Genomic DNA, 26,589 nt, shown 5'->3' on the forward strand with positions numbered 1-26,589 from the left:
AATCAGTCCGATGAATCATCCTCTAAATCAGTCCAATAAATCATCCTTCAACTCACTATGTGGTAGTTGAAAAGATCATTCACGTGTAAGACTTTTAGTCATATGAACTTTTTATGAGTCATGCGACTTGTTTAAATAATACAAATAAATAGTTTTATAAATTACCACCTAATCGGTTAGAGGAAATTCCTATAAACTTGTTTGGTTAAACTTTGTCCTAACTCCTAACTATAAGCAAGTATGTGGGGCTATGATTCACAAGGCACGATCCATGAAGCTGCTTTTGGTCTAATTATTAACTAGAAATAAATTAAATAATAACCAAACAAGCCTATGCTTCTTCTTTTTGAACCTTTCTTGCGTCACTCATTTTAAGATATAGATGAGTACATGTATTAGTAAAAAGTTAAATGATGTTGACCACATTGCAAGGGAAAATTAGGAATGATTAACAGGTCCACCATTACACACACAATTCGATTGTTCACAGTAGTCTTTGTGACTTCTTTGTTTACCAGAAAATTATCAAAATAATTACCCAGCAATGATGATTTCCTGTATCATTTCTTGCCACTAGCAGATTTTTCCATCAATCCTGGCATGACTTCAGTTTATGAGCCATTCTTGATGGAAAAATCTTGACCAGGAAAAAGGAAAAAGGCAATTTTGATTTGATTAACCATGAGGTATAATTAATAAAAGATTAGCAGAGTTAATAATGATGATGATTTATTAAGGAACAAGACATTTTAAGACTTAAGTAATGGCTACAAAGTAATTCACTCATGCTGAAAAGAACCCTAGCAGTCGGTGTTAGATAATGCCTTATTTTTGGCTCATAAAGAATGAAATAAATTTTAGATTAAATTATAAATTACATCCTCTAAATTTGGTTTGTTTTCAATTTAATCCTTTAGATTTTTTTTCTAGTCCTTTAATTTCCATTTGTTGTCAATTCAGTCTTTTAATTCACTCTCATTAAGTGGATTGTTGTTAAGTGCTAAAAAAATAAAAAGCAGCTTTGATATTTTTGAATTTTTTTTCCAAAAAAAAAAAATTCATAATAGAAAAATGAATTTGACTTGATTTTCAAACTGATGGAAGAATTCAAAGAAGAGGAAAAAAAATTGGTTGTTGTTAATTTTCTTTATGCTTTGGTCCCTTTCATCTACTAAGGGTTCAATATCTTTTATTAGGATATTTTTTCAGTTTTTTTTTTTTTTTAATTTTTAAAGAAACAACGTATTTGGATTAAACGAGCTATCTTTTAAAATCTTCATTATTTTTACCTTCTTATTAAAAAATTATTTTTAATTTTGTAAAAATTAAAAAATTAAAAAATTATATATATATTAGTCAATCGCCTTAATATATATAGATAAGTGATAAGTGATTATAAGTCTGCTATATACCGACATTAATTTCTCATCAAAAAAATTTTTTAACTATTTACCGACATTAATTTTAGCCGTGAGTTTCTCAAAAAAAAAAAAAAAAAAAAAAAAAAAAATTTAGCCATGACACTTCGTGTGGACAAAACGATATATATGATGGGATGAGAGAAAGAAGTAAAAAAATCTCAAAGGTGGACAAAACTTGATGGTGGGGTCCCAGAGTGTTTTTTCTTGCACGCATGGCATTTCACACACCCATGATAGATCGCACTCAAAGTTGGTGGTGATTATATATATATGTAACCATGTTAGTTTTTTTGATGGCTTTGACAATTCTGTGAGATTTTCCCTACCAAGATGATTTTGTTTGGTTATTGGCTTTTTAGTTCTAGACTCAAACCTCCAAAATGTAATCATGCTGTATGACTAGCTAGTTTGGTATATGTAATCCATGAGTAATTAGGACCAATAAATGTTTTTAAACACCAACTAAATGGTTTTCAATTATGTGATATATGTAATGTAATCCATGAGCAATGTGTAATGTAGAGGTCTAAAACACAATCTTTTCTGTACATAAAAGTTGTCTTCTACTATGAGTACTTTTTATGAATCCTTAAATCACTAATCACACACTTATGCATGTAACTTGTTGATCTGTATTACATAAACCCTCTAGAAGATCACAGTTTAGACTGAGACAGTGCAAGTGTTAACACAGATCTAACACATGTTAGAATTTGTTCACCAAAAGATGTCTTAAAAGTTAAAAATTTCTTAAATTCTTCTACCATTTTCTTTGTTTGAAGAATTCTATCATTTTCAAATATACTTGATTTTATTTGTTTTTGCCATGGGAATTGAAATTTCCTCTAATATTGTAGGTTCTAGTTTTGGTATAAACCCAACTAGCACCACTGCATATTGATGAAAAGTTAAAAGCATAAAAGATGAGCATTGCCATGAGATGAATATTAATTTTAGTAAATGGCAAATAAAGTTCATTCATAAAATTAAATTCATATGTTTAAGTTCAAGAAAAGAATTGTTCTCCATGCAAAGGGATACAGCTTCGCTTGAAACTATGTATGTATTCGGATATAGGGATAAATAGAAATTTCTGAGTCCTTTCACCTATGAAGCACGGGTGCGTTTCGGGACTCGGGTGCGGGTGCGGGACTCGGCAATTTTTGAAAAAGTAGGGTGCGGGTGCGGCGGGACTCGGCGATTAAAAAATTATTAAAAATATTTTTATTTATATTTTTACTATTAAAATATTCTTAAAAAACACATTAATATACTTGATTCACAAAACAAAGAAAGAATAAGGCAAGAAACGCATTTGAGGCCAGAATTTCGGCCTCTCCGGCGATTTTCACGGCCGATTTCGGCCTGTTTCGGCCGATTCCGGCCTGTTTCGGCCGTATCGGCCGTATCGGTCGCCGGCCGATATGGCCGATACGGCCGATACGGACCGATTCGGCCCGATTTCGACCGCGTCGGCGCCGATTTTGCCCGAGTCGGCCCGCGTCGGCCCGAGTCGGATCCGCCACGTGGCGCGACGCGGCACGACGCGGGACGGACGCGCGGTCTGCGGCGTCCCTCCCGCGTCGCCGCGTCCCGCCGCGTCGGACGCGGGTGCGCCGGCCTGGGAGCCGCGTCCGTGCATCCTTGCCTTTCACAGTTGATGGCCCATATATATCCCTGAAGTATCAAAGGAGATTGAACTCTCTTCTTCCTGTTTTAATGTATTTAATGTTACCGCAATATGGTTCATGCTTGGCCTTTCATTTGGGGAAGGATTTATGCAATTCAATGCTACCGTGCAACAAGTTCACCATCCTTTCTTCTCTAGCACCTTCTGAGAGCAAAGCTTTGTTAAAGACTTCAACAGTCCATTCCTCTCTAACTACTGAATGCACCCATGTAGCCAAATCAGTCCCATTGTTCTGGACCAGCTTCCCCGTCAGCAGCTCGAGAAGAATCACACCAAAGGCATAAACATCCAGCTTGAAATTGTCATGTGTATTGACTCCATTCGGATTATTGTTTTTGAAACTACTGGTTCGGGAAAGATATGGTTGTTCTTCTTTGTCAGCCTCCATTAGACCATATTCACTGATGCACGCATTCATGTTTCTGTCAAACAAAATGTTGGTGGACTTTAGGTTGCCATGAGCAATCTTATCCTCATGCAGCTCCTTGTGCATGTATGCCAAGGCCTCGGCAATGCTCGCTGCAACACTTAGTCTGCTTCCCCAGTCAAATTTATGGCCATTTTGTAATTCTGCAGATAAAAAAGTGATGCAAATATAGTTACTTGTGCATTTTTTTTGTTTCTGAAAATTTATCTAGTACCTTGTTTTTCCAAGTCAAAATGGGTGTTTAGAGTCTCTAGACCCTGTGAAGAATAAATGGGAGAAAGGAACTGCTAAAAGAAACTAAGGGGATGGATGCAACATTCAACAAATCCCTAGCAGTCTAGAATTTAAAACAGGTTTCATGGCTAGTCAATCTGACGTTGAGTCTAAAATGTTTTTTCAGTTGCACGATTATTGGGATGGTCTCACAATCCATCGTCTCCTAGTAAAAATGCAAATCCTAGTCTTTCAAGCTCGCTGGCATAGGCTTCTGTCTATGTGTGCATTCTGTTAGAATACAATAGGCTACACTATAGATATTATAGAGCATGGTTTTGTATAATATCATAGGCTATAGTGATTCAGTTACCATATTAAGCCTATTGTATTTCTATTTGTATTAGGGTTATAATTATCTACTGCATTTTTATTCTGCATTTCTAATTACACTCTAGGGGTTCATTGTTACACACAAAGCACAACAATAAAGATTAGCTGTTTGGAGCTTTCTGTTGTGGATGTAATCAGCTAAAACTGAATCACATTAATTTTGTGATTTTTTTTTCTCTTTACTTCTTCCCAATATATTCTTATTCTAAGATAATATCAGGGCATTGTCTCACCTTTTACAAAACCTTCTTTGGTCTCTTATTCTACTCATATTATGCATGTTTTAGTACAAACTAACAGCTGCAAATTTCCCACTTATTTATTGGGGAAAAGAAAGAGGGATGGAGAGGGTGTTTTTTGTTTGGGGGGGGTGTTGGTGGGGTGGCTAGCTATATATTGAGAATGAGAAACTTACCATGGAGAAGCTGGAAGAGGCTGCCTTTCTGCTGATATTCGTAGACCAAAATCTTCTCTTGATTGGAGCAATAAAATGCAACCGGTGGCAATATATTTGGATGCCTCACTTGGTCCATCTTCTGCAGCCTACTACGGAATTCTTCTTCGGAAATTCCCCAATCCTTGATCCTCTTTACAGCCAAAACGACCCCACTATTAAGCGCGACTTTATAGAGGCTTCCATGCTTTCCTCTCCCAAGCAATTCAGCTGGAGCTTTAAGCAAGTCCTCAAATTGCAGTTCCTTTGCCAATGGACTCGTGAGAACTAAAAGTGTAGATGGAGTGACTGCACTTTCAAGAGATGTCATTGATAAATCTGACCTGTTTACACCAAACCCAAACTCATTGGAGGTTTCACTAGGCTTGTCATCGACAATAATATTCTTTTCAACATCACCCTTTTCTTTTTTAGGCTTGTTTTTGGGAATAAATTTGAGGGCTAATGAGAGCACTATAACCACACCTAGAATTATGTAGCCTAAGTATATAAAAAACCCTTTATATGATGGTGTTGAGTCCTCTGCAGATGGTAAAGGAGCAGGAGAAGGTGGACAAGCAGTTGACAGTGGTTCTCCACATAATTCTGAATTACCAAAAAAGCTATCTGCAGTCAAATGGCCTTGGAGATACGGAATTCGACCGCTGAAATTGTTGTTGGTGACATTAAATTCATATTTTTTGAAGTTTTCAAAATCAAAATTTGGTATTTTCCCACTCAAATGATTGTTCTGGGCTAAGAAGGTTACCAGGCCTGAAATCCTAGGCAGATCAGGAAGCTCACCATTGAAGTTATTGTCAGATATATCAAGCCTCTTCAAGTTAACCAATTGTGAGAGAGAATTAGGAAGGCTACCAGAGAACTTGTTCCCACTTAAATACAAATGAGTTAGCTCCTTGCATTGTCCTATCTCTTCTGGTATTGATCCACTTATTTGGTTCTGCTTCAGACTGAGGATAGTAAGAGAATTTACCATGCAAATAGAACCGGCATCAAAAACTCCAGTGAGATTGTACCCATCAAGTGCTATTTTCCCCACAGACACATTCTCTGGATAGTTGCAATACACTCCCGCCCATTGGCCACTGCAAGGATCTGAACTCATGTTCCAACCCCAGTTGATATTTCGTTGTGAACTTCCTGGTGAGAGTTTGTCCATAAATTGAACTAGCGCCTGCTTCACATCCTCATCTAATGAAATTGACATTGGAGTGATGAGAATGATTAAAATGGGGAGTAACCAGATGGAAATTCGATCCATCTTTCGATGAACAAGTATGATTTTTTTTTTTTTGGGGTACAAATTGCTACTTTGTTTTCCTGTCAATAATGTGGATTGGTTATTTGTAAAAGAAGAAAAAAGTAACAAGGTTGATGTTCCTTTTTTTCTTCTAAACAACAAGGTAAATGTTGTTTGTTAAATCACTAATGATTTGCAATTTTCTGATATTAATATGTAGTTTGTAAGACCGTATGTGACAACCAATAGGTACTTGTGGAAAAGAGCCAAAAGCCACAGAGTTAACCTTTTAAACAATTAGGAGTCGGCAGCTTGAAATGGTCACATTTTGAATGCAATGTCCTTGTTGGCTTCTCATAGACTTGAATGTTTACTGGTGCTACTAACATATTAATCGTCATATCTTTATGTATGCAAAGAGACCAGCCAAAAAGAACAGTAACTTGTATTCAAGAGCTACATTCCAATTGTTCTAAAGGGGTACTTACTAAAACAGACTAGATGAATTCGATTGGCTTCTCCTCTCCTTCTTGGAAAAGATTGGAAAAGGTAAATATCAAAGAAATGGCTACTTCAATTGAGCAAACAAATTTGGAATAAAGAATCTAAGAGAGGCACTTGTCAGAATGGTAAAATCTTTGTTCCAACTGCGATAACAGACAAAATCAAAAAATTGCCTACTTCTGCTTATTATATTTTGCATGCAAATGACTTAAAATTATAGATTGATGATTATAATTGGTACCTCTGTGAATCCACAGGGACAAAAAATGACAAAAACAGCTCAAACTGTAATTTAAAATGGGAAAAGTTAACAAATGCACTAAGAAAACCTTTTTATGAAATAATTAAAAAAAAAAAAAACAACTGAATTTCTTGACATATTTTAATATTTTTCATGAAAGTAGTATTAAAACTTTTTTAAAATAATCTATTAACAAATACCACTTTTTTTTTGTTTTTGTTTTTTGTGAAAACATTAACAAATGCTCTAAGAGCCTCCGTTAACTGGATCTATTTAAAAATTAGGCCATAACAACTCTTTGCTCTTGTAAAAGCTGGCCACATTCGACCAAAGAAAACTTTCAAATCTCACTCCACTCCACATATATGAACTATTGGGCACCACTAAAAGTTCCTTTTGTCACAAATTAATTGCAGCAATCTCTCTGCTGAAAAAGGTGTCCTATTTATCTCAGTAAGATTGTCTTTCTACCCTTTATTATTTATTAATCAATTTAAAGTTCATGAATTGGTGTGCCATGGCTCCAACATTATGTTATGTGAGAGCGATACCAGTAGTTATCACTCTTTTTTTTCGTTTTTTTCCAATACGTGGGATAGGTGTGTCATGAACTCATGCGTCCCAATTCCAAGTTGTTTAACAAAATGGTTCATGCCCTATTAACATTCACTATTAATTTACTCTGTCATCAATTATTTGAATCATTACTGCTCATGGATGACTTTATAAATTATGTTGTCATAAAATATTTTGTTACATAATTATGTAGACCCAACACACAAGAAAGGGTTAAGGTGTTGAGATCTGATATCCGCTAGAGGAAAGAAAACAAGATTCTTTTTAATTGATATAAGATTTTCTATATTTGCATAAGCCTTGTAGCTTGACCAGTATTTTATGATGTTTCTAACAAAGATTTTCAGGATTTAAATCTCCTCTCTCCTGTTGTAACTATTGAATTTTATAATAATAATAATAATAATAATACTTTCATTTACAGCTTAAAAGCTAATTTAAAGGTTTTGAAAATGCTTTTAATTTCCTAAAATACTTGAACTTGCATGTGATGTAATAGACCTCACACACACATATATAAAAAAGCTCCTACCTACTAAGTAATAGACCTTTCACATTTATAGTATTATTAAAAGCATAATGAATTGAATCTTTTTATATTTTCTAAGGTTTAGATCCATTAAGTTTTGTGCAAATATACTTAACACATATTCAGAATTTAGAGTATATAATTGGAAGGACACTTTGCATAAAATTAAAGTGTTTAAATTTTGATAAATGCTACATTCACAATATTTTCACAACAAATTTTAAGTAGCAAGCTATTATTGGTGGATAAAAAATTGATGTTAGTGGTAGCTTGGATTAAAACCAGTAATAACTGGTTACTTAAAATTTGATATGAAAAAAAATATTATAAACGTAACATTTCTCTTAAAATTTAGACACTTAACATCAAATGGTAGGTCAATTGACATTGAAAAAAGAAAAATGTCAATTAGAATCACACTTGTACAAAATCGGATTGCAATTAAAATTAGATTCTTAATTGAATTTTCTCTGAGCTCTGACTCTTAAATATAGTATATATAAAATAAATTTTGCACCGGATAAGGTTGGTTAGCCTAAATCATGGGCCTACCGATAAGCTTGATCAGTTCAGGCATGGTGGGTTGGGCCTAATTTCATTTGGACATTTATAGTGGAGTGGGCCTAAATTAATTTGGACCTAAATTTCTTGATCACTGGCCCAAAGAATTTGACGCTAAAAAGTTTTTCTTCTTTTTTAACACTAGGCACTTCTTAAAAGTGGCTAATCAAGTCATCCGAAGTACTTAAGTGTATGTGTTTAACGGTTAATTTGTTTCTTAAAATAAAAGAATAAAAAAAAAAGTCATCCAAAGGAGCCCGCAGTTACAACTTACGACCTTTGTTACTTTGGATAACAGTGTGACTTTATTATTTTTATTAATAACTTGATAATTGAGGGGTAAGGGAAATTTAAACCTTAAACATTTTTGTTGCAAAATTAAGAAGTGCCAGTTGAGTTATAAAACTCTTAGCAACAATGTGAGATTTTAAATTTTTTTTTTTTGATAAATTTTAAATTTTGTTAATTTGAACAACTGTCATAATAAGTAAAAAAAAAAAAAAAACCTCAAAACTTCATACTTTCTAAGCTCTAATTAACTATTAACAAGATTGATTCATCCACAATCTTATACCTTTGATTCTCAAATTCTTCTACTCTCACCCTCTCCATTGTCATACCCTTGAGAGGATCTTTATCCAAATCCTTACCTCACCATATTCATACCAGTGAGAAAGTTATTTGGTGCTTGCAAAGCAGTTCAGAGAGGACTAATTTATTTGGTTAATACAATGGGCTTATTGTGGGATCCAAAAAGCTAGAGAAGACATAATTAGGTTTAACCTTGTTGGAGTAAGAAGTTTGGAGGGTTTAAGTGCATCAGGTAGATTAGGCGCATCAGGTAGATTAAGTTTGGAGGGTCTATTACTATTCATGTATCCCAATTAATTTTTAGTGGATCATTTTACCGCTTAGAGGGCGGTGGAGAGATTCTTCGCCGAGTTTTTCGGTTTCCTCTTCAATAACACTTGCCAGTGTTATCTTATGTTTGCATCTTTCTAACCCTTACTCTTTGCTTTTAATTACTGTTGTGTTGTGATTAAATTATGACTTAGAGTTCTTTGCTTGTTTGGATATAGCTTGTACTTATCATTCCGCACATATATTGTTTAAGTATAAGCTTGTGTTAGTAATTTTGAAATTGAAGGTCTAAACATTCACTAGTATTTTACACACTAAGTGAACTTTCACAGCCATTCAAGTTGTGAGCTTTGACAATATTCCCTCATTGCTTGTGATCCAAATATCATTCCAGAAGCATCAAGTGGTTGTGCACCAAGCCCAAACACCATATCAATTCGTTACCAAAGTCATACAGCATATAATTCCAAAAGTCTTCTTTTTGGATCTTTGATACAATTAAAAAAAACGATATTCTCTTCACAAGAGGATAACTTAATATTCAAAGCAAATTCTTAGGAGCCTATCCACCAAAAAACCAATGAGTAAGAAAAAACTGACAAGTGTGATTTGGCCCTTGGGAATAAAATACAAGCCAACATTACAAGTTGAACCTAAAGATATAGATATGATAGATGTCCATGTACTAAGGGTATTTGATTTAAAGTATTGAAAGGGATAAATGAAATTGGGGTGGAAGAGTGCACTGATGTCGAAGGGTGGCACCGAATGGTGCGAGGAGTTGGCATAATCATGCACAACAAACCATGCTGTATCTGCATGTATCAGCATAGAATTTCTAAGGAAACACGCAATCATGTAGTTACTGCTCATTGAAAAGAGGCTCAAGGTTGAAGGAGTCAATGAATTGAAACTGCAAAAGAACCAGGGCCCCATTCACGTTAAGTTATTGAATTGTTTACAGCCATCCACTTCAAGATTAGATCAGAAGACTCTATTTTAAATTATTTTTTTATTCATCTGACTCTGTCAAAAATAGACAAATGTTCTAGACCATGAAAAAGCTTTAGAAAATACCTGAGGCTGCGTTTGCTTCAGTGTAAAATATTTTTCCAAATGTAAAATGCTTTCAGGTGAAAATATTTTTCGGAAAAAAAAATATTTTCAAGTGTTTAGCTGCATTATAAAAATTGTTTTAGAAAATGTTTTCAGGTGTTTGGTTGCATTCTAAAAATGCTATTTTCTATTAATTTCTCACATTTTCTCAGTCATTTTCTCAACTTCCAAACAAATTTTATAATAGAAGATTTCAGTATATACAATTAACAACATAAAAATCCATTAGCTCCATTCATTCACAAGCTGAACTCGGTCAAACTGAGAGAGAGGGAGGAAGAAAGAGTGAGAGATTAAGGGAAAGAGAGATAGATCAGGAAAGAGATGGAGATCAGGTCAACGAGATTGGTCTTCAACGGCGACAACGAGATCGGTCTTGGGTCGAGAACGAGATCGGTCTTGGGTGAATTGGGTATTGTAGAGGGTGGGTTTGAGAGAAGTGTTTCGCCAGCGACATGGAAGCGACGGATTGGAGATGTTGGAGGAGAGATGGGCTTCGCCAGCGTGAAGGGGGACTTCGGACCAGCATCTGCGTGTGGGGTGGAGCTGTGTTTCTCTCTCGTTGGTGCGTGGGGTGGAGCTATGAGCTCTCACTGTGGGTGGATCAGCGGCGCTCGTCGGACTATGGGTGGAGCTTAGACTGGCGTGAGGGAAAGGGTGGAGTTGAGTTTGGCGTGAGAGAGAGGGTGGAGCTCAGTCACAATTGAGCTTGGAGAGTACCAGTGATGTCTATGAGGAGTGTGTGTGAGAAGCTTCAAGAGAGTGTGTGAGAAGTGTAAATCATTTGAAGGTAAAATAAGAACGGAAATGGTTTTACGGGCGAGAAGGGTTATTTTACAATCAACGGGGAAAATAATTTCTATTTGACTCAATTTTCTATAGGTGCCAAACACACAACCTGGTGTAAAATAATTTCTTGAAATCCTTTTTAGACGAAACAAACGCAGCCTAAGACTTTCCATTTTTCTATCTCTATCAAAGCTAATTGATCCTTTGACAGTTTCCAAGAGGGACACGATTTGCTAATACAAAATTTAAAAGATAATTTGACCACAGCCCGTCTTCAGTGGACTTTGTTGCTGCTTGTGTCACTACCTATGTCTCAGCATCAGCAAAACTAAGAAGTCATTGGGGTTTTCACATAGAAAGAGAGTTATATATAGAACCACGATCTTCATTCTTCAACCACAAAACCAACCAAAAACTCATCTTTTTACCATCTTGTACTCTCTAAAAAACAGGAGTCTCTAACAGCCATGATGAAATCATCAAACTCACCCCTCTACCTGCTATCTTGCCTTCTAATGTTACTGCTTCTCCCGGTGCCTTCCCTATCAGCTGACCCTGATTCGTTACAGGACTTTTGTGTTGCAGATTTGAATGCATCCATATCAATCAATGGATTTCCTTGCATACCTGCCTCAAAAGTTAGTGCAAGTGATTTTTTCTTTGATCTGAGCAAAGAGGGTATCACTAACACTTCGAACTTAAACTTCAGTGTCACTCCTGCAAATGTCCTTTCATTTCCTGCTGTCAACACTCTTGGGATTGCAATGAACCGTGTAGACTTTGGCCCTGGAGGACTTAATCCACCACACTCTCACCCTCGTGCAACTGAGATGGGTTTGGTTCTTGAAGGGAGCATACTTGTGGGGTTTGTGACAACTTCCAATGTGTATTACTCTAAGGTTTTGACTCCTGGAGAGGTCTTTGTCATTCCTAGGGGACTTGTACACTTCCAAAAGAATGTTGGAAACGGGAAAGGTATTGTCTTCACTTCTTTCAATAGTCAAATGCCAGGGGTTGTGATTACCTCAACAACTCTCTTTGGTTCACAACCCCCAATGCCTAATGAAGTGTTAACTCAAGCGTTCCAAGTAGACGATGCTGTTGTCAATAGCATAAAATCCAAATTTGGTTCTTAAGCCATGGCCTTCCTGATAAGGTCCCTTTGATTTGAATATTGTTTAATAATACTTTTGAGATTACCTACCTCCCTTTATTGGGCTGTGTTATTCAGGTTATCAGTGTATGTTGTTTTGATTATTGATTGATTTATAAAACTTTTTTATTTTATTGATTGATTTTATGATACCTATGTTGTTATCTTTATAGATGAATTTTATTATAAATGTTTTCACTTGTGAGTTGAAGTATTGAGTTCTAAATAACACAACTGAATCTCCCTCACTGTAACAAAAACAAAAACCAAAAAAAAAAAAACTTGAAGAATATACCTCTGAATCCGGATACAATAATCTAAAAGTGTCCTGTATCAAACCCCACATACAATGATGGCAAATTGTCAAGGAGTATTTATAGCTCAAACTAATTTCCATTTAGTTTCATTGTAAGTGGAGAGTAATGATTCAAATTGGCTTTAATGGCTTCTCTCAAAAAAATAAAAAATAAATCGTCTCCTATGGCATTTGTTAATTGCTCTTTTCTGTACTTCAACATTAGTTCTATTTTAATGACTCCAAAATTTTGCATTATTTGAATTTATTTCACTGCCATTATTGAAGCATGAATTTGTACCAATTAGTAATATATTTAAGAAGGAAAAAGAAATTTTGCAAAGCAAAATTCTCTCATTACAAAGTTTGGCCTGAAATTGTATCAATTAGTAACATACTGTAACAATGAATCAGGAATTTCTAAGTAAGTTCTAGAAAGTAGAGTATTAAGAACTAATTTAACCTAGGAGATTCTGTTTGCATATTAATACAATTAACTAAAGTGTATCCATTAAGATGATACATAAAAAGATTAATGTATTTTCTACATATGATTTCATATTAAAATTTTAGGACATTAAAAGAGACTAGGAAACACACTTCAGCATCAACCATGGAGAAACCTACAACGCAACTGCCCTTTGATTATAAATGATTAAGTACTAATTAGTTGAGTTCTCGCACGAAGTGCGGTACAACTTATTATTAGTTTTATCCAATATTTCGATAAATTTTGCCAAAAATCTTGTAACTTAACTAATTAACACCTCAATTTCCAATAGAAATATTCAAGATTTAGATCCTCACCCCCAACTATCAATGTATAAAAAAGATATTTCAATAAATTTTATTGTAAAAAATTGTAATTTTTAGTTATTTTATATATAGACAAAATAGAAATACACTAAAAGTAGTATAGTGATTTGATTATACTATATATATGTGTGTGTGTGTTTACAAATTGAAAATTGCATGATATAGTAGCTAATATAGATAGGCATGTTTCATGCCTACTAAAAAATGCATATATCTTTTTCTTTCTTTCTTTCTTTCTTTCTTTTTTTTTTTTTTTTTTTTTTTAACATTCTTGATTGTGTTTTACTAAAAATATTTTCCCTTTTTTGTTGGACATGGTTTCAATTGTTGCAAAAACAACTAAATTTGAGTAAAAATGTCTTATTTCAAATCAATTGTTTCTCACATAAAATAAATAAACCAATTGTTTCTCATATAAATCTTAGAAAGATGATATTAAAATTTCATTATGCTTAAAACAATTAATATAACAAAATTAATATAACAAAATAAACATATTTATTATATTAGTAATTTTCTAATTACACAGAATACATACTATAGTGTTAGTTCCACCCAAATACATACACACACGCGCGCGCGCGCACAAAGGAGTTAGGAAATTTAAAGGTGTGGGGACACAAGCTCAAATATATATTGGGCCTTGGGCCTTGTTCGAGGACGCACAATGGTCCAAGAATAGATCAATAGCAAGAAAGACGTAATACTTCAAACATCACAAGCAAACTATGACTATAGAGGCTAGGAAAGGTTGTTCAAGGAAGAATATCCCCTCGACTAAACGCAACGAAGATCAAGATGTGCCTCTCGTCATCCAAGGTGACGTTCCAAGAGGTTCTATGGATATGCACTATGAATGTACGGGAAGGATAAGAATTAGGAAATATCTAAGGAAAGACTGCTGCCACCGCATTAAATGCTCTGCAGCTAACTTTCTGACTGCATTAATATGGAGAAGACCCCTAAATAGTATTGTCTTGGCTACCCCAACTCACAGAGGACCTGAGAGGGTATCTAATGGGACAAGCAATTAAGTAGTGGCTTCGATGATCAACAAGTGGAAGGCTAAAATCGTCCAAAGGGAACTATATAATGTAAGAGACCCTCCATAGAAAGGAATCGAGAAATTAAGAGAAAAACACTGTAGCAATTTGGAACAAAATTTGTAATCAAACATGTAAGAACTAATCTCCTCGAACTGTGCCAAGGACGATTTTCTTTAGTTTAAATCAATCTATTTCCCTGTTCTTATCATTTGAGCCCACTTTACTTGTTGTTCAACTCATTTTTGTCCAGTTTTCCAACTCACTCTCTACAAATTCATTGTTTTGGACTTTTTGGGCCTAGATTTATCCATCTTTTGGGATAGAGACTCAAATCTGGTCCTTACAAAAGGATTAAGATTAATTTTAGTGAATTCACAATTTTTTTTTTATGGCTTTTGTGATAATTGTTGTCAAAACAACTAAACATGATTCTAAATTTATTATTATTATTCCAACTAAAAATTATTTTCTTTATAGAGTTTATAAAAATTATTTTCTATATAAATTCATTTAATATAAATAATTAATGCACATCAATTGATAATTAATATATGCATTTACTCTATTGGCTAATTTAATGAACTAATACTTTAATATAATCCCCCTAAAAAAAAAACTTTAATATAAATGCAAACTTTGTCAAAGTAGAAAACTAAATAAAGATAACTTCAAGGAATGCGTCACATGGCACAACCTCATACTCTCTAGCATGAGGTCTCTGCTTTTAATACTTTACAATTTAATTTGAAATCATTTTTATGTATATTAAGACCTATATATAATAGTTGATTTGTTGTATAATATTTATGTTTGCCCACAATATTGTTGAATACTTTGAAACTTGATTTTCTTTATTCATATTTTATTAAAAAAATATTGTATAACACTATAAGACTATAACATATTATAGTATTTATCGTTAAAAATAGATTTAATTTTTTAAACCAATTAAATGATTTTGAAATATATAAATAAGAATTTAAAGCATAAAATACTAGTACATCCTAAAATTACATAATTTTAAGCAATCTTCCAAACATTTCTTCAACCACTCTATTCTTACAACCAAATATGGGGACCTTAATTGCAAACACCCAATTCATTATCTCAATGAAATTAGGGAAATTATTTGTAGGTATTGACATAAAAGGAACGTGATAAAATAAAGAGAAATTGGCTAAAAACACATCCATTTATCATTGATTTTTATTTTTATTACTATGGCTTATACTGCACAAAATAGCAGTAAAAAAAACTTACGAAGAAACCTATGAATTATGAGTTCTAACACAAAATAAATATAAAAAAAGCTAACTTCATAAATAATCAATTAGAATGTTTCTGTTTCTTTTTCTTTTTCTTTAGTTCTAAAACCAAATACATTTATGACATTCCCAAACCAAAATCCTAAACACCTAAAGACTCAAAGCAAATGAGAACCTTCACAAAATCCACAACGTTCGACTTCAACATCAAAACCGTAAACTACCGTCATTGAATAAAAAATGCAAGTCCTCTTCCTTGGCCATAGTCTACTCATACGGTTAGGATCAAATGATACCACAATGTTGAGTTATGTAGGTGTCACTGAAAGGTTGAAGGTAATTGACGTCGCCCTTTTTTTTTTTTTTTTTTCCTAATGATTGTATTTGAGATGGAATGTCATGAAGGGTCGTAGGCATGTGTATATAAAAGAGAAAAAGTGAAAATGGTGGATGGAAATGCAAAGAGTTTTTTGTATGTGGGAGAGAGAAGAAGTCTTGAAACATTGAACCAAATTAAATAAATAGTAGTCTTAAAACATTGAATAAAAAATTTAACAAAAAGTAGTCTTGAAACATTGAATCAAAGGAAATAAAGATGCTATATTTTTAAATTTGCTCTAATCTTTAATGTAGCTTAAGAGTATCTTAATTCTTTTCATAAAATATGCCACATGGCAGAACCTCATACTCTCCTACACAAGAACTTTACCTTTATATATATATATATATATATATATATTAATGATGGATTGATTGATTGATTGATTAAACTAGTAAGCTTCTTGTGCGATGCATGGATATTGTTGTAGTATCTTACATAAGATAGTTTGGAATATGTTGTATATATATTATAACATAATTGTTATAGAATTTTATTAATAATGAGTTCATCATAAAAGACAACAATTATAAATTATATATACATATCCATTATAATTATTCAATTGAATGAATGAGAAATAAATAAATAAATAAACTTTGGAGAAATATTATAGAATAAAAGTTTATATAGAATGTGTTTTTCTAATTCTCCTTAATTCTAAAACAAAATACACATCCCAAACCCCCACAATCAATTACATCGTTTACAAAATCTACGAATCCACAACGTGCAACGTTAACATAAAAATCGTAATTTTGTTGCCACTCAATATAAAATGCAAGCTCCCCTTCCTTGGTTCTAGCCAACTCATACGGGTTAAGATTAAATGAAACAATAATGTTAGTGCTAGGTAAGTGTAGACAAAAGATTGAAGGTAAATGACATCGTTTTTGGTCTGTGTGTATTTGATATTAAATGACATGAAGGGCTACGTATAGGTGTGTATATATATATATATAAAGGAGTAAAAGTGCAAGAGATGAAAATAGTGAATTAAAATGCAAAGAGTTTTGTATGTATGTGTGAGGATAAAAAATCTTGAAAGATTGAATCAAAGAATACAAAGAATATTTATTTATTTATTTTAATTAAAAAAAAGCCTTGAAACATTGAACCAAATGAAATAAAAAAATCAATATTTAATTTATTCTTCTCTCTAATGTGGCACTTGAGAATATTTTAATTATCTTTGTATAGGATATGTTACTTGGCAAAACCTCATATACTTTTGCATGAGGTTTTTACTTTTATATAATGACGTCTTTACTTTTATATATATATATATTGATTGATACTCAAAATATATATACAAAAACTATAGACACTTGCAACAATCAAGCTGACATTTCCTTTAATACATCTAGTCACAAGAAATTATAAAACCCAACCACACCAATGCAATGACACGAAAACATTGTCATATTTCCTTACAGGTGACAACAAATTAGTAACAAAATTGGCACTTGACATTTACTTTAATCAACCATATCAAACAATAGTATGGTCTTTGGTAAAACTTACATTCGGATTTTGGGTCATTTGGATCACATTCCTCAATTTTTATAGATAGTGATCCCACACACAAAACAGTGCAATAGTGAATGACCATAAATTGTGGGAGCCAACATCTATCTCAATTACATATATACAAAATTTAACACAATTACTGACCAAATTTTAAATGAAAACAGATATTATTAAGTTTCTACAGCATATTCATTCTACTCCTTCGTTCCTAGTTCCTTTCTTTTCTGTTTTGAAGGCAGGAGCCTTAAACTCATTTCTCTATTAGGATTTTATTTTTGTAAATATGAATGTAAATTTTGTCTTACAATAGTCTGTTGGGATGCTTTTTTAAATTGGGATGAGCCAACTTCATCTCATCTCTTCTATCTTAAGTTCTTGTCCCTAAAGATAGGATGAGTGAGCCGGAGCCCTATCTTATTTCTTAATAGATTTATATTTAATCATTGAAAAATGAAACAAATGTTAAATGCATACTAATGACATAAATGCATGAAAAATTCAAACAAAACCTATCTCCATTTTCAGCATATGTAAACTATAAAGCATCAAATACAAAGTGAAGTTTAAACCACTTAAAAAGATCAAAGTCATGGTGCACCCAAACCAAAACAAAACAAAACAAAAATGCAAGTACCCAATTAACTAAATCAAGTTAACCTTGTAACTCTTAAATATAAAGTTTCACAAAGGTATCAAATGTTAATCACTAATAAAGTTTCATATTATAACAAACATTTCTACCAAAAAAAAAAAAATTATAACAAACATGCCTCAAATTTCGATGAAGGTACGTTTGTTCCTTAATAGCAATAACATATTGTTTAGTCATTAAACCAAATCACATAACACACACCAAATCACATAACACACACCAAACCACTTATCTACAAGGTTCAAACATCATGTTAAAATTGAAAGTCATCCATTTAGAGTTAGAGTGTCATTCCCCCAGATTTGTGCAATTTACCCAAAAATTTAAACACGCACAAAATTGGGTAATAGCAACTTTAAAAGACAAAAAACTAAAGCACACTTTTAATCCTTAAAGTTTAGAGTTTGTTTTATTTTGGCCATTTACGCTTCAAAATTTTTATAAGCTGGCAAAAGAATCAATAAATAATTAGTTAAATAAATTAATAAAACAAGAAATAGAACATGTACTTAAAAGAGCTGAGTATCTTGTCAATTCCTTCTGGTTCTCAGATGAGAATTTCAGATTATAGCAGGCCAAATAATCAATAAATAAATAATTAACATAATTAATTAAAAAAGAAATAGAACATGTAGTAAAAAGAATTGATTAACTTGTCAAGTCCTGTTTCTTTGTTTCTAATTGATCCCTTGTACCTATATCAGTACGGGCGTTACAATAGTTGTCATGATTCTACAAGCAAATACAATATAGTCAAACAACTAGTAACAATTGAACAGGTAGACATATTATAAGGTTCCACTGCTACTGCTATAAGGGCCTTTTAAAATCAGAGAATGAAGCCATTGTGGTTCATTATGGGTCAGCATGTCCAGCAATTTCATCATCACTAGAACCACTTTCCTCATCACTGATGTCCTCATCACTATCCACTTCGGCTGTGGAATTGGTGAGATGCTCCTTCTTTGCGTATCGATCACAGTATTCTGAGTCCACAAATAATAGTAGAAAAACTTATATTTTGCAGTTCCAGATATGACATCTCATCCCACTAGCAGCAAGAATCAGTAAAAAGTTTCCGCCTCCCTTTTTTTCTCTTTATCAATTTTACTACTAGTAATTGTTAAGAAACTATCTCAAGGAAAAATACATTCTAATAACACTTAAATAGCTAAGGTTTTCCATGTCTACTATTCTTTGAAGTATGTGGTAACAACTTAGTACAACAACCACTAAGCATTAGTCCCAATATTTCCTCAACTGTAACGACCCAAACTAACTAAGCATTAGTCACAATATTTCCTCAACTGTAACAACCCAAACTAACCAAAGTCGATCACACATATTCTTTTCTCTGTCCACTATTCTTCAAAGCTTAATGTGGGAAACAATTCAATATTGAAGTATTTGGAATTGAAAATAAAGTGGAAGAAAACCTAAGAATTTATATATATATATATATATATATATATATAAGAAAATCTAAGAAGAAATTTGAATCTGGGCCTCAGGAAGAAATTATTGACACCCCTCTTAATGGGCATTCCTTAGAATATTTGCAGTCAAATCATCTTAATGGGGTTTCCTCTTATACTATCTAAACAAACAAGATATACTAGATAGTCCTAAATCATCTTATTGACCTAAATTCATTTCACATACAGGGAACCTTCTAGCAACCCACCCTCTGTGTCACTGCTGAGCAAGTTCCCAATTTGTGAAATTTCAGTAAGTGGTTGAGATTTTTCCTTGAAGCTGGTTTGCTTCAAAACTCATCAATATAAAAAAGGAAGGAAGATTAGGTAGGAATCGAATTTCACCTTTTACTTTCTGATCATACTGCTTTCGATCCTTCATCATCAATGATGCAGCATCACCATTGAGTGGGTCAGAAGGATTCGGATAAAGCAACAGCTGTGGAAGGAAAACTTCAAACACGTTTAACAGATCTGTTCAAGAAAAAATGGGTATATTATGTGAGGAATCCAAGTGAATCCAAAAGGTTGAGAGAGAGAGTTTGATGATTTGTGCAAGAAAGTAAAGAATACAAAAACATTATACATGATCATTGTAACAAATTCTGATAGTGGAGGGAGAAAATATGAACTCTGACACATTAAAAGCATGAATAAAGACACCTATAAAAGAACCTACACAACTGTTGAAGTCTTTTTTTACTAAAAAAAGAATTAGAATTGATAATTGATAATTACCAAACATTGGACTCCAAGATTGATTAATAACATCCAAGCACACAGAACCAGATCTGCAATTAATGAAATAAAAAACCAAAGTCAGCTTTCTTGACAACAAATTTAAGAGGATTGCCTGCAATGAATTTTTACTGCTCATGAAAAAAGTCAGCAAAGTAATCATATTGTCCTTGCTTGATGCTTCTCAAAAAGCAGTAGCAAGCCAAAGTGTTTTTAGAATCTAATGAAAAATTTTCATATGACCAAATCTGCCAGATAGCAGTTAAACAATCCCAGGGCAGAAGAGTTTTTGATAAAAGTTAGGTTTGTGTTAAGGTATAAGTTGCTCACAGCTCATCAACATTTGGGTGGTATATCTTGTTCACAAAACCAATAGAAGGAGACTTGTATGGATAAGCATCAGGAAGTTCGACTCGGATTTTCCAAACCCCGCCTTCATAAAGGCCTGAAACCATCACAATCATATAAAATAAAGGATATGATATCAACCAAAACAAAGAAAAATAAGGATCAAAACTATATTCAAAATTTGAATTAGATTATAATTTTTCCATTATCCTTTAAGCATCATGTAACTCTTGTTTGTTTACAGACATCAATTACAGGATTAAGTGTAATTGGACAAGGAAAGCATCTTAGGGATAACTGGTGATATAGATATTAAGGACCTTTAGCAATTTATGACATAATGGATCTATTTTATCTGTTGTAATATTTAAAATTAAACAGACCATAATGTTTTCAGACAGCCAAATCAATATTTTTTTTTGGGATTGATCGGCATGTAATATTTCTGAATTTATTCATAGAATTCAATATTAAAATGCACCCAAAAAATAACTGGCCCTGTGCAGCGGGGTGGAGGAGGAGGGAGATCATAGCCATCAAAACAATTGCAAAAGTGCAATACATGAAGGTGAAACAGAAGCATGAGAGTAAGAACAGTACTTTCTTTTGGACCATGGAATTCCACATTGAATTCATTGAGTCCATCATTTATTGTCTCCACAATGTAATCACTCATCATCCTGGACAAGGACAACATGAACACATGTGAGATGTGCCAGAAAGAAAGTCATCACTAATAACTTCAGCATGTGAAAATGCAATTGCAATCCTGAAACAGAACTCATGATACAAGGCCAACTTGGTCAAACTAAAGTGCATATAAATAAAACATTCACACAGAGATGTCACAGTCAACAACTTACAACTTCATGACATCCATCTCTCTCCTCTTGCTTGGAGAAGACATTTTAATTTTTATAAACTAAAATTCCACAACCTGCAAGATCGATCAAAAGAACTTATTTCTTTCAAATTATTACTTAAATAATTAAATTCAATACAAACGAACAAACCTTTGTGTTCAGGAATATTCAGAAATACAAAATGATTGGAGATAAAATAGTTCAACATACAAGAATAAGCACATACCGTCTTTGCAGAAACTCACAAGATGTACTATGAGATAGAAAAGCAGAATACCAAAGTATCAGAAACCTCAAATTTTACTTAACAACCAAAACGAGGAAAAAGGAAGTTGCATATCTGTTGATCCAAATAAAAAAAAAAAAGGTCAGTAAATGAAGACTTCTTGCAACAACGTTAGTCAAATCTGCCTAAAACAGAAAGTTGCATCAATAAAATGTGACATCACAAATCCCACCATTAACACCTCCATTTTGTTAACTTTGACAACCTTATGCTCAGAAGGATAACTAAAGCACATCTTTAAGGACATCACCATTAAAGCACAAAGTAGAGGTAAGTAATGTCTAAATAGAAAACATGAAAATAACACAAATCTAACACTAAATAGAGAGAAAATTTAAGACAATGGTAATTAAACCATTAATGAGTCAGCAATGGATGTGTATAACATATGCAAGCAATGGAAACCAATATCATAGACCTATTATATCGTGAAGGAATTAAAGAGTAAGAGAAATAGAGAAAAAATTCACACAATACGATTAAAATGCAACCTATTCCAATTCTAACTCCAGTCATTTCAAAGAAATGGACCTGTTGTATAAGCTAAAAAATACAGCTTCTGGATCATATTTCTTCAAAGGCTTCATTGCAGCCATTCAGCCAAGAAAACACTACTAGTCCTAGCCTTCTAGGAAAACCACATACTCCACCATAAAATCTTTTAAATCTTTAGTGCATTAAATCTTGGTGGAACCTGTAGCAGGCTCCATTTAAAGTGATCTTAGGTTGTCGAAGCCTCCTGTTAGCTCAATCATAAACTTGAAAGCCTTCACACATTTTAGAAGGACAAATATTTGTACCATCATACAATCTAAAGCCACTGTCCTTCAAATGTCTCCATCTCAAGCTCAAACTAATTACCTTTCTTTATAAGAGAAAGCGCCTATGCTATTATATTGTTCAAAAGCTCTGTATTAGCATATTTATGTTGTCTTTTTAGCACAACAATTTAGCCCCTAAGCTACAAGCTGATACATTAGCACAGATTATATGTCAAGGATAAACAAAGTTCATGAATCAACAAGTGTATTATTATTTAGGTTTCTAATAAAGACCACCACAATGGGGCTATAAAACAACACCAAAAAATATTCCGAAGGGCAAAAACATTCAGGTAAGACAAGTACTGTCAGCAAATTACAAAATCTATGATAGTGCTCACAAGCACTTATGATCATTTTAAAAGAAAAGGTTAAATATGTAATTTTTTGGAGAAATTATTTCCCACTAAAATTAGAAAGAACACTAATGATGCAATCTTTACTCTCCAAATTAACAATTAAAAAAACAATGGGTCATCAACATGCAATCTTTACTCTCCAAATTAACAATTAAAAAAACAATGGGTCATCAACAAATGATCAAAAAAAAGCAATGCACAGTGTTTGATCCACAATGCAACCACTCAATCCACAACCACTTGCACCATTTTCCAGTCACAGAAACTACACGGGACCAACAGCAAAACTGTGAAATCTTTATACAAAAACCAGTTCAAATTTCTCATATTCCATCACTTGCTTAGCAAACAAATAGAGCATCATTGAAGAACATACAAAATTAAAAATTAAAAATTAAAAAAAAAAAAATTGTGGAATTATTTAAAGCCAAAAAAGGTTCATAACTTTTTACACAAAATGAATTGATGATAAGATCTAAGAACTACCCAGGTAACCAAATTCAGAGAGAAACAATGTAAAAACATATATTTGTGGTCCATTTGATTGAATCCTTATTAAAAGTGAGAGAAAAATACATAATGAAAACTGGGTGTGTCTTACAATTGCCAGTGAATTTCACGGGTTGACGCTTGAGTTCCTGATCGGAGCAGAGAAAAACCCAGAAACCAAAATGGAAAGAGAGATTGGGAAAACTCAAAAAAGTGAAATTTGACGAAGAAAAATGAAAATATACGTAACTGAGAGATAAAGAAAGAGAGAGAGAGAATGTTATTTATATATACATTGAAGGAGACAAGAGAGAGAGAAAGCGTAGGAAATGGGTGTGTGAGAGTTTCGACGTGTTTAGAGGCACGTGTTAGGAAGTCCGGTTTGCACGTGGCAAGCTAATTTGTGGTTAGTCTGATTTGTGGCGGTGATTAATCAAGCAACCAAAAAAAAAAAAAAATCAAGTTTCACAGTATTTACATAACAAATTTTAAATAGCAAAATGTTATTAGTAAGTAAAAAAGTAATTTCAGTAGCGGATTTAGATTAGAATCAATAACAACTTACCATTTAAAATTTTTTTGTGAAATTATTGTGAATGTTACGTTACTACGGAGTAGTAGAATAAAATAATTGACCCCATAAATTAGGACTAGATTTTTGGTCTTGCCGCTTTGCATATTGCACTATATGCTCATCTTATCTCCTTTCTAATCTCTGTCTCTAATCTACACATTAATCCTTTCTTGATGCATTTGGGGCTAAAAAAATAGCTTCAATTTTAAATAATAATAAAAATTGTGGTTTGTCAAGAATATTGCAGCTGAACTAACACTTCCTAATGTTTAAGGCGTAAACATTTAAGATTCAAATTCATTCTCCCTAATAATTAAATTATTATAAAAATTTATGATTTAAAAAAATACAATTTCAAACTATTGAAACAAACGAAACCTAGTTTTCTTGTAAATTTGTACTATTATTTAGCTTATTTATAAGCATTATAAGTAAATTAATCATAGCATGTGTTTAATAAATCTTTTTTTAATAAAAAATAGTAATATTTTTAGATTGTAACTGTGAGTAGTTGTGGTTTAAGTATAATATAATTAAAATAGTATACAAACAATGGAAAATACATGATAATGCAACATGTAGTGCATGACAATGCAAACATACTACTTAAATTACGTGTGTATTTGGATACCGCTTATTTTGTTAAAAACTGAAAACTAAAAAAAATAAAAAAATAATTTCCGATTACTGTTCACACAAAAAAATACTGTTCATTTGCCTTAATACATTGTTCGTGGGATGTGCAAGAGGTGCTAGTCCTTTTTCAAAAAAAAAAAACGCAAATGCCAATCCAAACGAAGCCACATGTTTTCTTTGACCAAATTAAGGACACGTTTTGTGCACCACAACGACGTTTACAAGGTAATAAAAATGAATATTATAAGGAATACAATAAAATGGAATGGAATACTTATTCAATTATTTTGTTTAGTAACACTAAAGAAATAATTTGAAAAAAAATTATCATTAACATTATCGTCTTTTTTCAGGATTTATATCTCCATAAATAATGGTATGCTATCCCTTTTGTCAATACGAATAATATTTAGGTATTTTCAGAATACGAAGAATGGTAGCTCCTCCTCTCACATTCATGATGGGGTATTCTCATTAAATTCATAGTAGAATCTATCATGAATATAAGAGTAAGGAATACCATTTATCAATACTTCAAGAATATCTAAAAATTTTCCTATTAATACTAGCTTTATTTTATTTTTACGCAAGTAAAACAAAGGTAGAGTTACTATTCTTTAATAAATTGATTCTTAAAACTATTGTGCTAAATCATTAAAATGCATTAATTTTTGTTATTATAGTTCTTGGTAGTTCCAATGGGGGAAAATTTTCTCTTTCCTTGGATGATTTGTTATAATTCTTCAATAGTATAGCTTTTAGTGTAAACTGGTGTGTAATACCATGCTTATACACGGATACAATTAGAATTGCATTATTTAAATTATACATTTTTTTTATAGAAAATGTTCAAATTATACATGGTATTGACTTACACCTTTTTTATATCATACATTCTTAAAATATGTAATGGTTTCTAGCTTTATATATATGTAGGGTCACAATTTGGGGCCCAAGCCCAACAAGTATGGGGTCTTGGTCCAAGGAGCCCAGAAACAATGAATTTGTAGAGAGTGTGCTATAGAACTAGGCCTTAGTGAAGTGGACAATAGTTAAGGTTAGGCTATACAACAATTAGACATAAACAAATCCTGTTAATACTCATATATTCTCAGTCCGAGGAGATGAGATGAATGTTTGCTGGTTCCTGCTCTAAGTCTACAGTTATTTTTCTATTCCTCCGTTCTCCTCCTTCTTTTCGGTCCCCTTCCTCATGAGGACTCCCTTTCTTATATAGTCTTTTTAAAGCCATCATGGCCTTATACTTGTTGATTATCTGGACCATCACTTGAGTGCTTGTCCCATCGGACACCCCCTCCATCTTTTTGTGAGTTGTGGTAGTCATGGCAGCATTGTTCACAAGTCCTCTCCACATTAATGTGGCCAGAAAAGTAGGTGCAACGCATTTAATGTGGCAACTGCAGCCTCTCCTTGGACATCTTATGTTTCCTTCTTTACCATGGGTCTGTGGGACTCGTCCCTGTTACTAATGTCCGTTGGGGTGGGTCCTTCTAGTAGGCAGAGTGTATGTTTTGGACTATTCGTCACGTCCGATGAGACATTCCTCCTCTAACCGCCCTTTAAATGTCTTCATGCCCATGAGAACTGGGCTGGGAGTCCTTTTGGCACCCACGTCTTCTCCTCGGACGTGGTTGATCTTCTCGTATGGGGCCCAAGGCCCATTGTATAATTTTGGGCCTTTGCCTCTACAATATATATAATTTAGAATTTAATTGGATTTAGATTTTTTGGATTTTTTACCTAATAATTCACTTGCCACAAAAATTTAAAAATTAAATAAACACATGACACAAAATTAGACTCCAATTTAGAATCTAATTGTATTTGG

At 33.0% G+C, this 26,589-nt stretch overlaps 3 protein-coding genes across 3 annotated transcripts; 1 reads left to right on the forward strand and 2 right to left on the reverse strand.

The window, feature by feature from the left end:
• Window positions 1-3,098: 3,098 nt before the first annotated feature.
• On the reverse strand, window positions 3,099-5,974 carry LOC126702563 (probable inactive receptor kinase At2g26730). The gene is made up of 2 exons (XM_050401306.1): window positions 4,560-5,974; window positions 3,099-3,681 (listed from the first exon to the last, which is right to left on the reverse strand). The coding sequence occupies exons 1-2, from the start codon at window positions 5,857-5,859 to the stop codon at window positions 3,182-3,184; spliced, it is 1,800 nt and encodes a 599-aa protein (XP_050257263.1). The 5' UTR covers window positions 5,860-5,974; the 3' UTR covers window positions 3,099-3,181.
• Window positions 5,975-11,397: 5,423 nt separating this feature from the next.
• Window positions 11,398-12,315, forward strand: LOC126702566 (germin-like protein subfamily T member 2). Its single transcript, XM_050401312.1, has one exon. The coding sequence runs from the start codon at window positions 11,483-11,485 to the stop codon at window positions 12,149-12,151; it is 669 nt and encodes a 222-aa protein (XP_050257269.1). The 5' UTR covers window positions 11,398-11,482; the 3' UTR covers window positions 12,152-12,315.
• Window positions 12,316-18,781: 6,466 nt separating this feature from the next.
• Window positions 18,782-23,809, reverse strand: LOC126702568 (ubiquitin-conjugating enzyme E2-23 kDa-like). The gene is made up of 8 exons (XM_050401313.1): window positions 23,643-23,809; window positions 21,802-21,915; window positions 21,576-21,649; window positions 21,313-21,392; window positions 20,695-20,809; window positions 20,365-20,417; window positions 19,972-20,100; window positions 18,782-19,137 (listed from the first exon to the last, which is right to left on the reverse strand). The coding sequence occupies exons 3-8, from the start codon at window positions 21,617-21,619 to the stop codon at window positions 19,007-19,009; spliced, it is 552 nt and encodes a 183-aa protein (XP_050257270.1). The 5' UTR covers window positions 21,620-21,649; window positions 21,802-21,915; window positions 23,643-23,809; the 3' UTR covers window positions 18,782-19,006.
• Window positions 23,810-26,589: the final 2,780 nt, after the last annotated feature.

This window comes from Quercus robur, chromosome 10 (genome assembly GCF_932294415.1).
Source record: "Quercus robur chromosome 10, dhQueRobu3.1, whole genome shotgun sequence".
NCBI lineage: Eukaryota > Viridiplantae > Streptophyta > Magnoliopsida > Fagales > Fagaceae > Quercus > Quercus robur.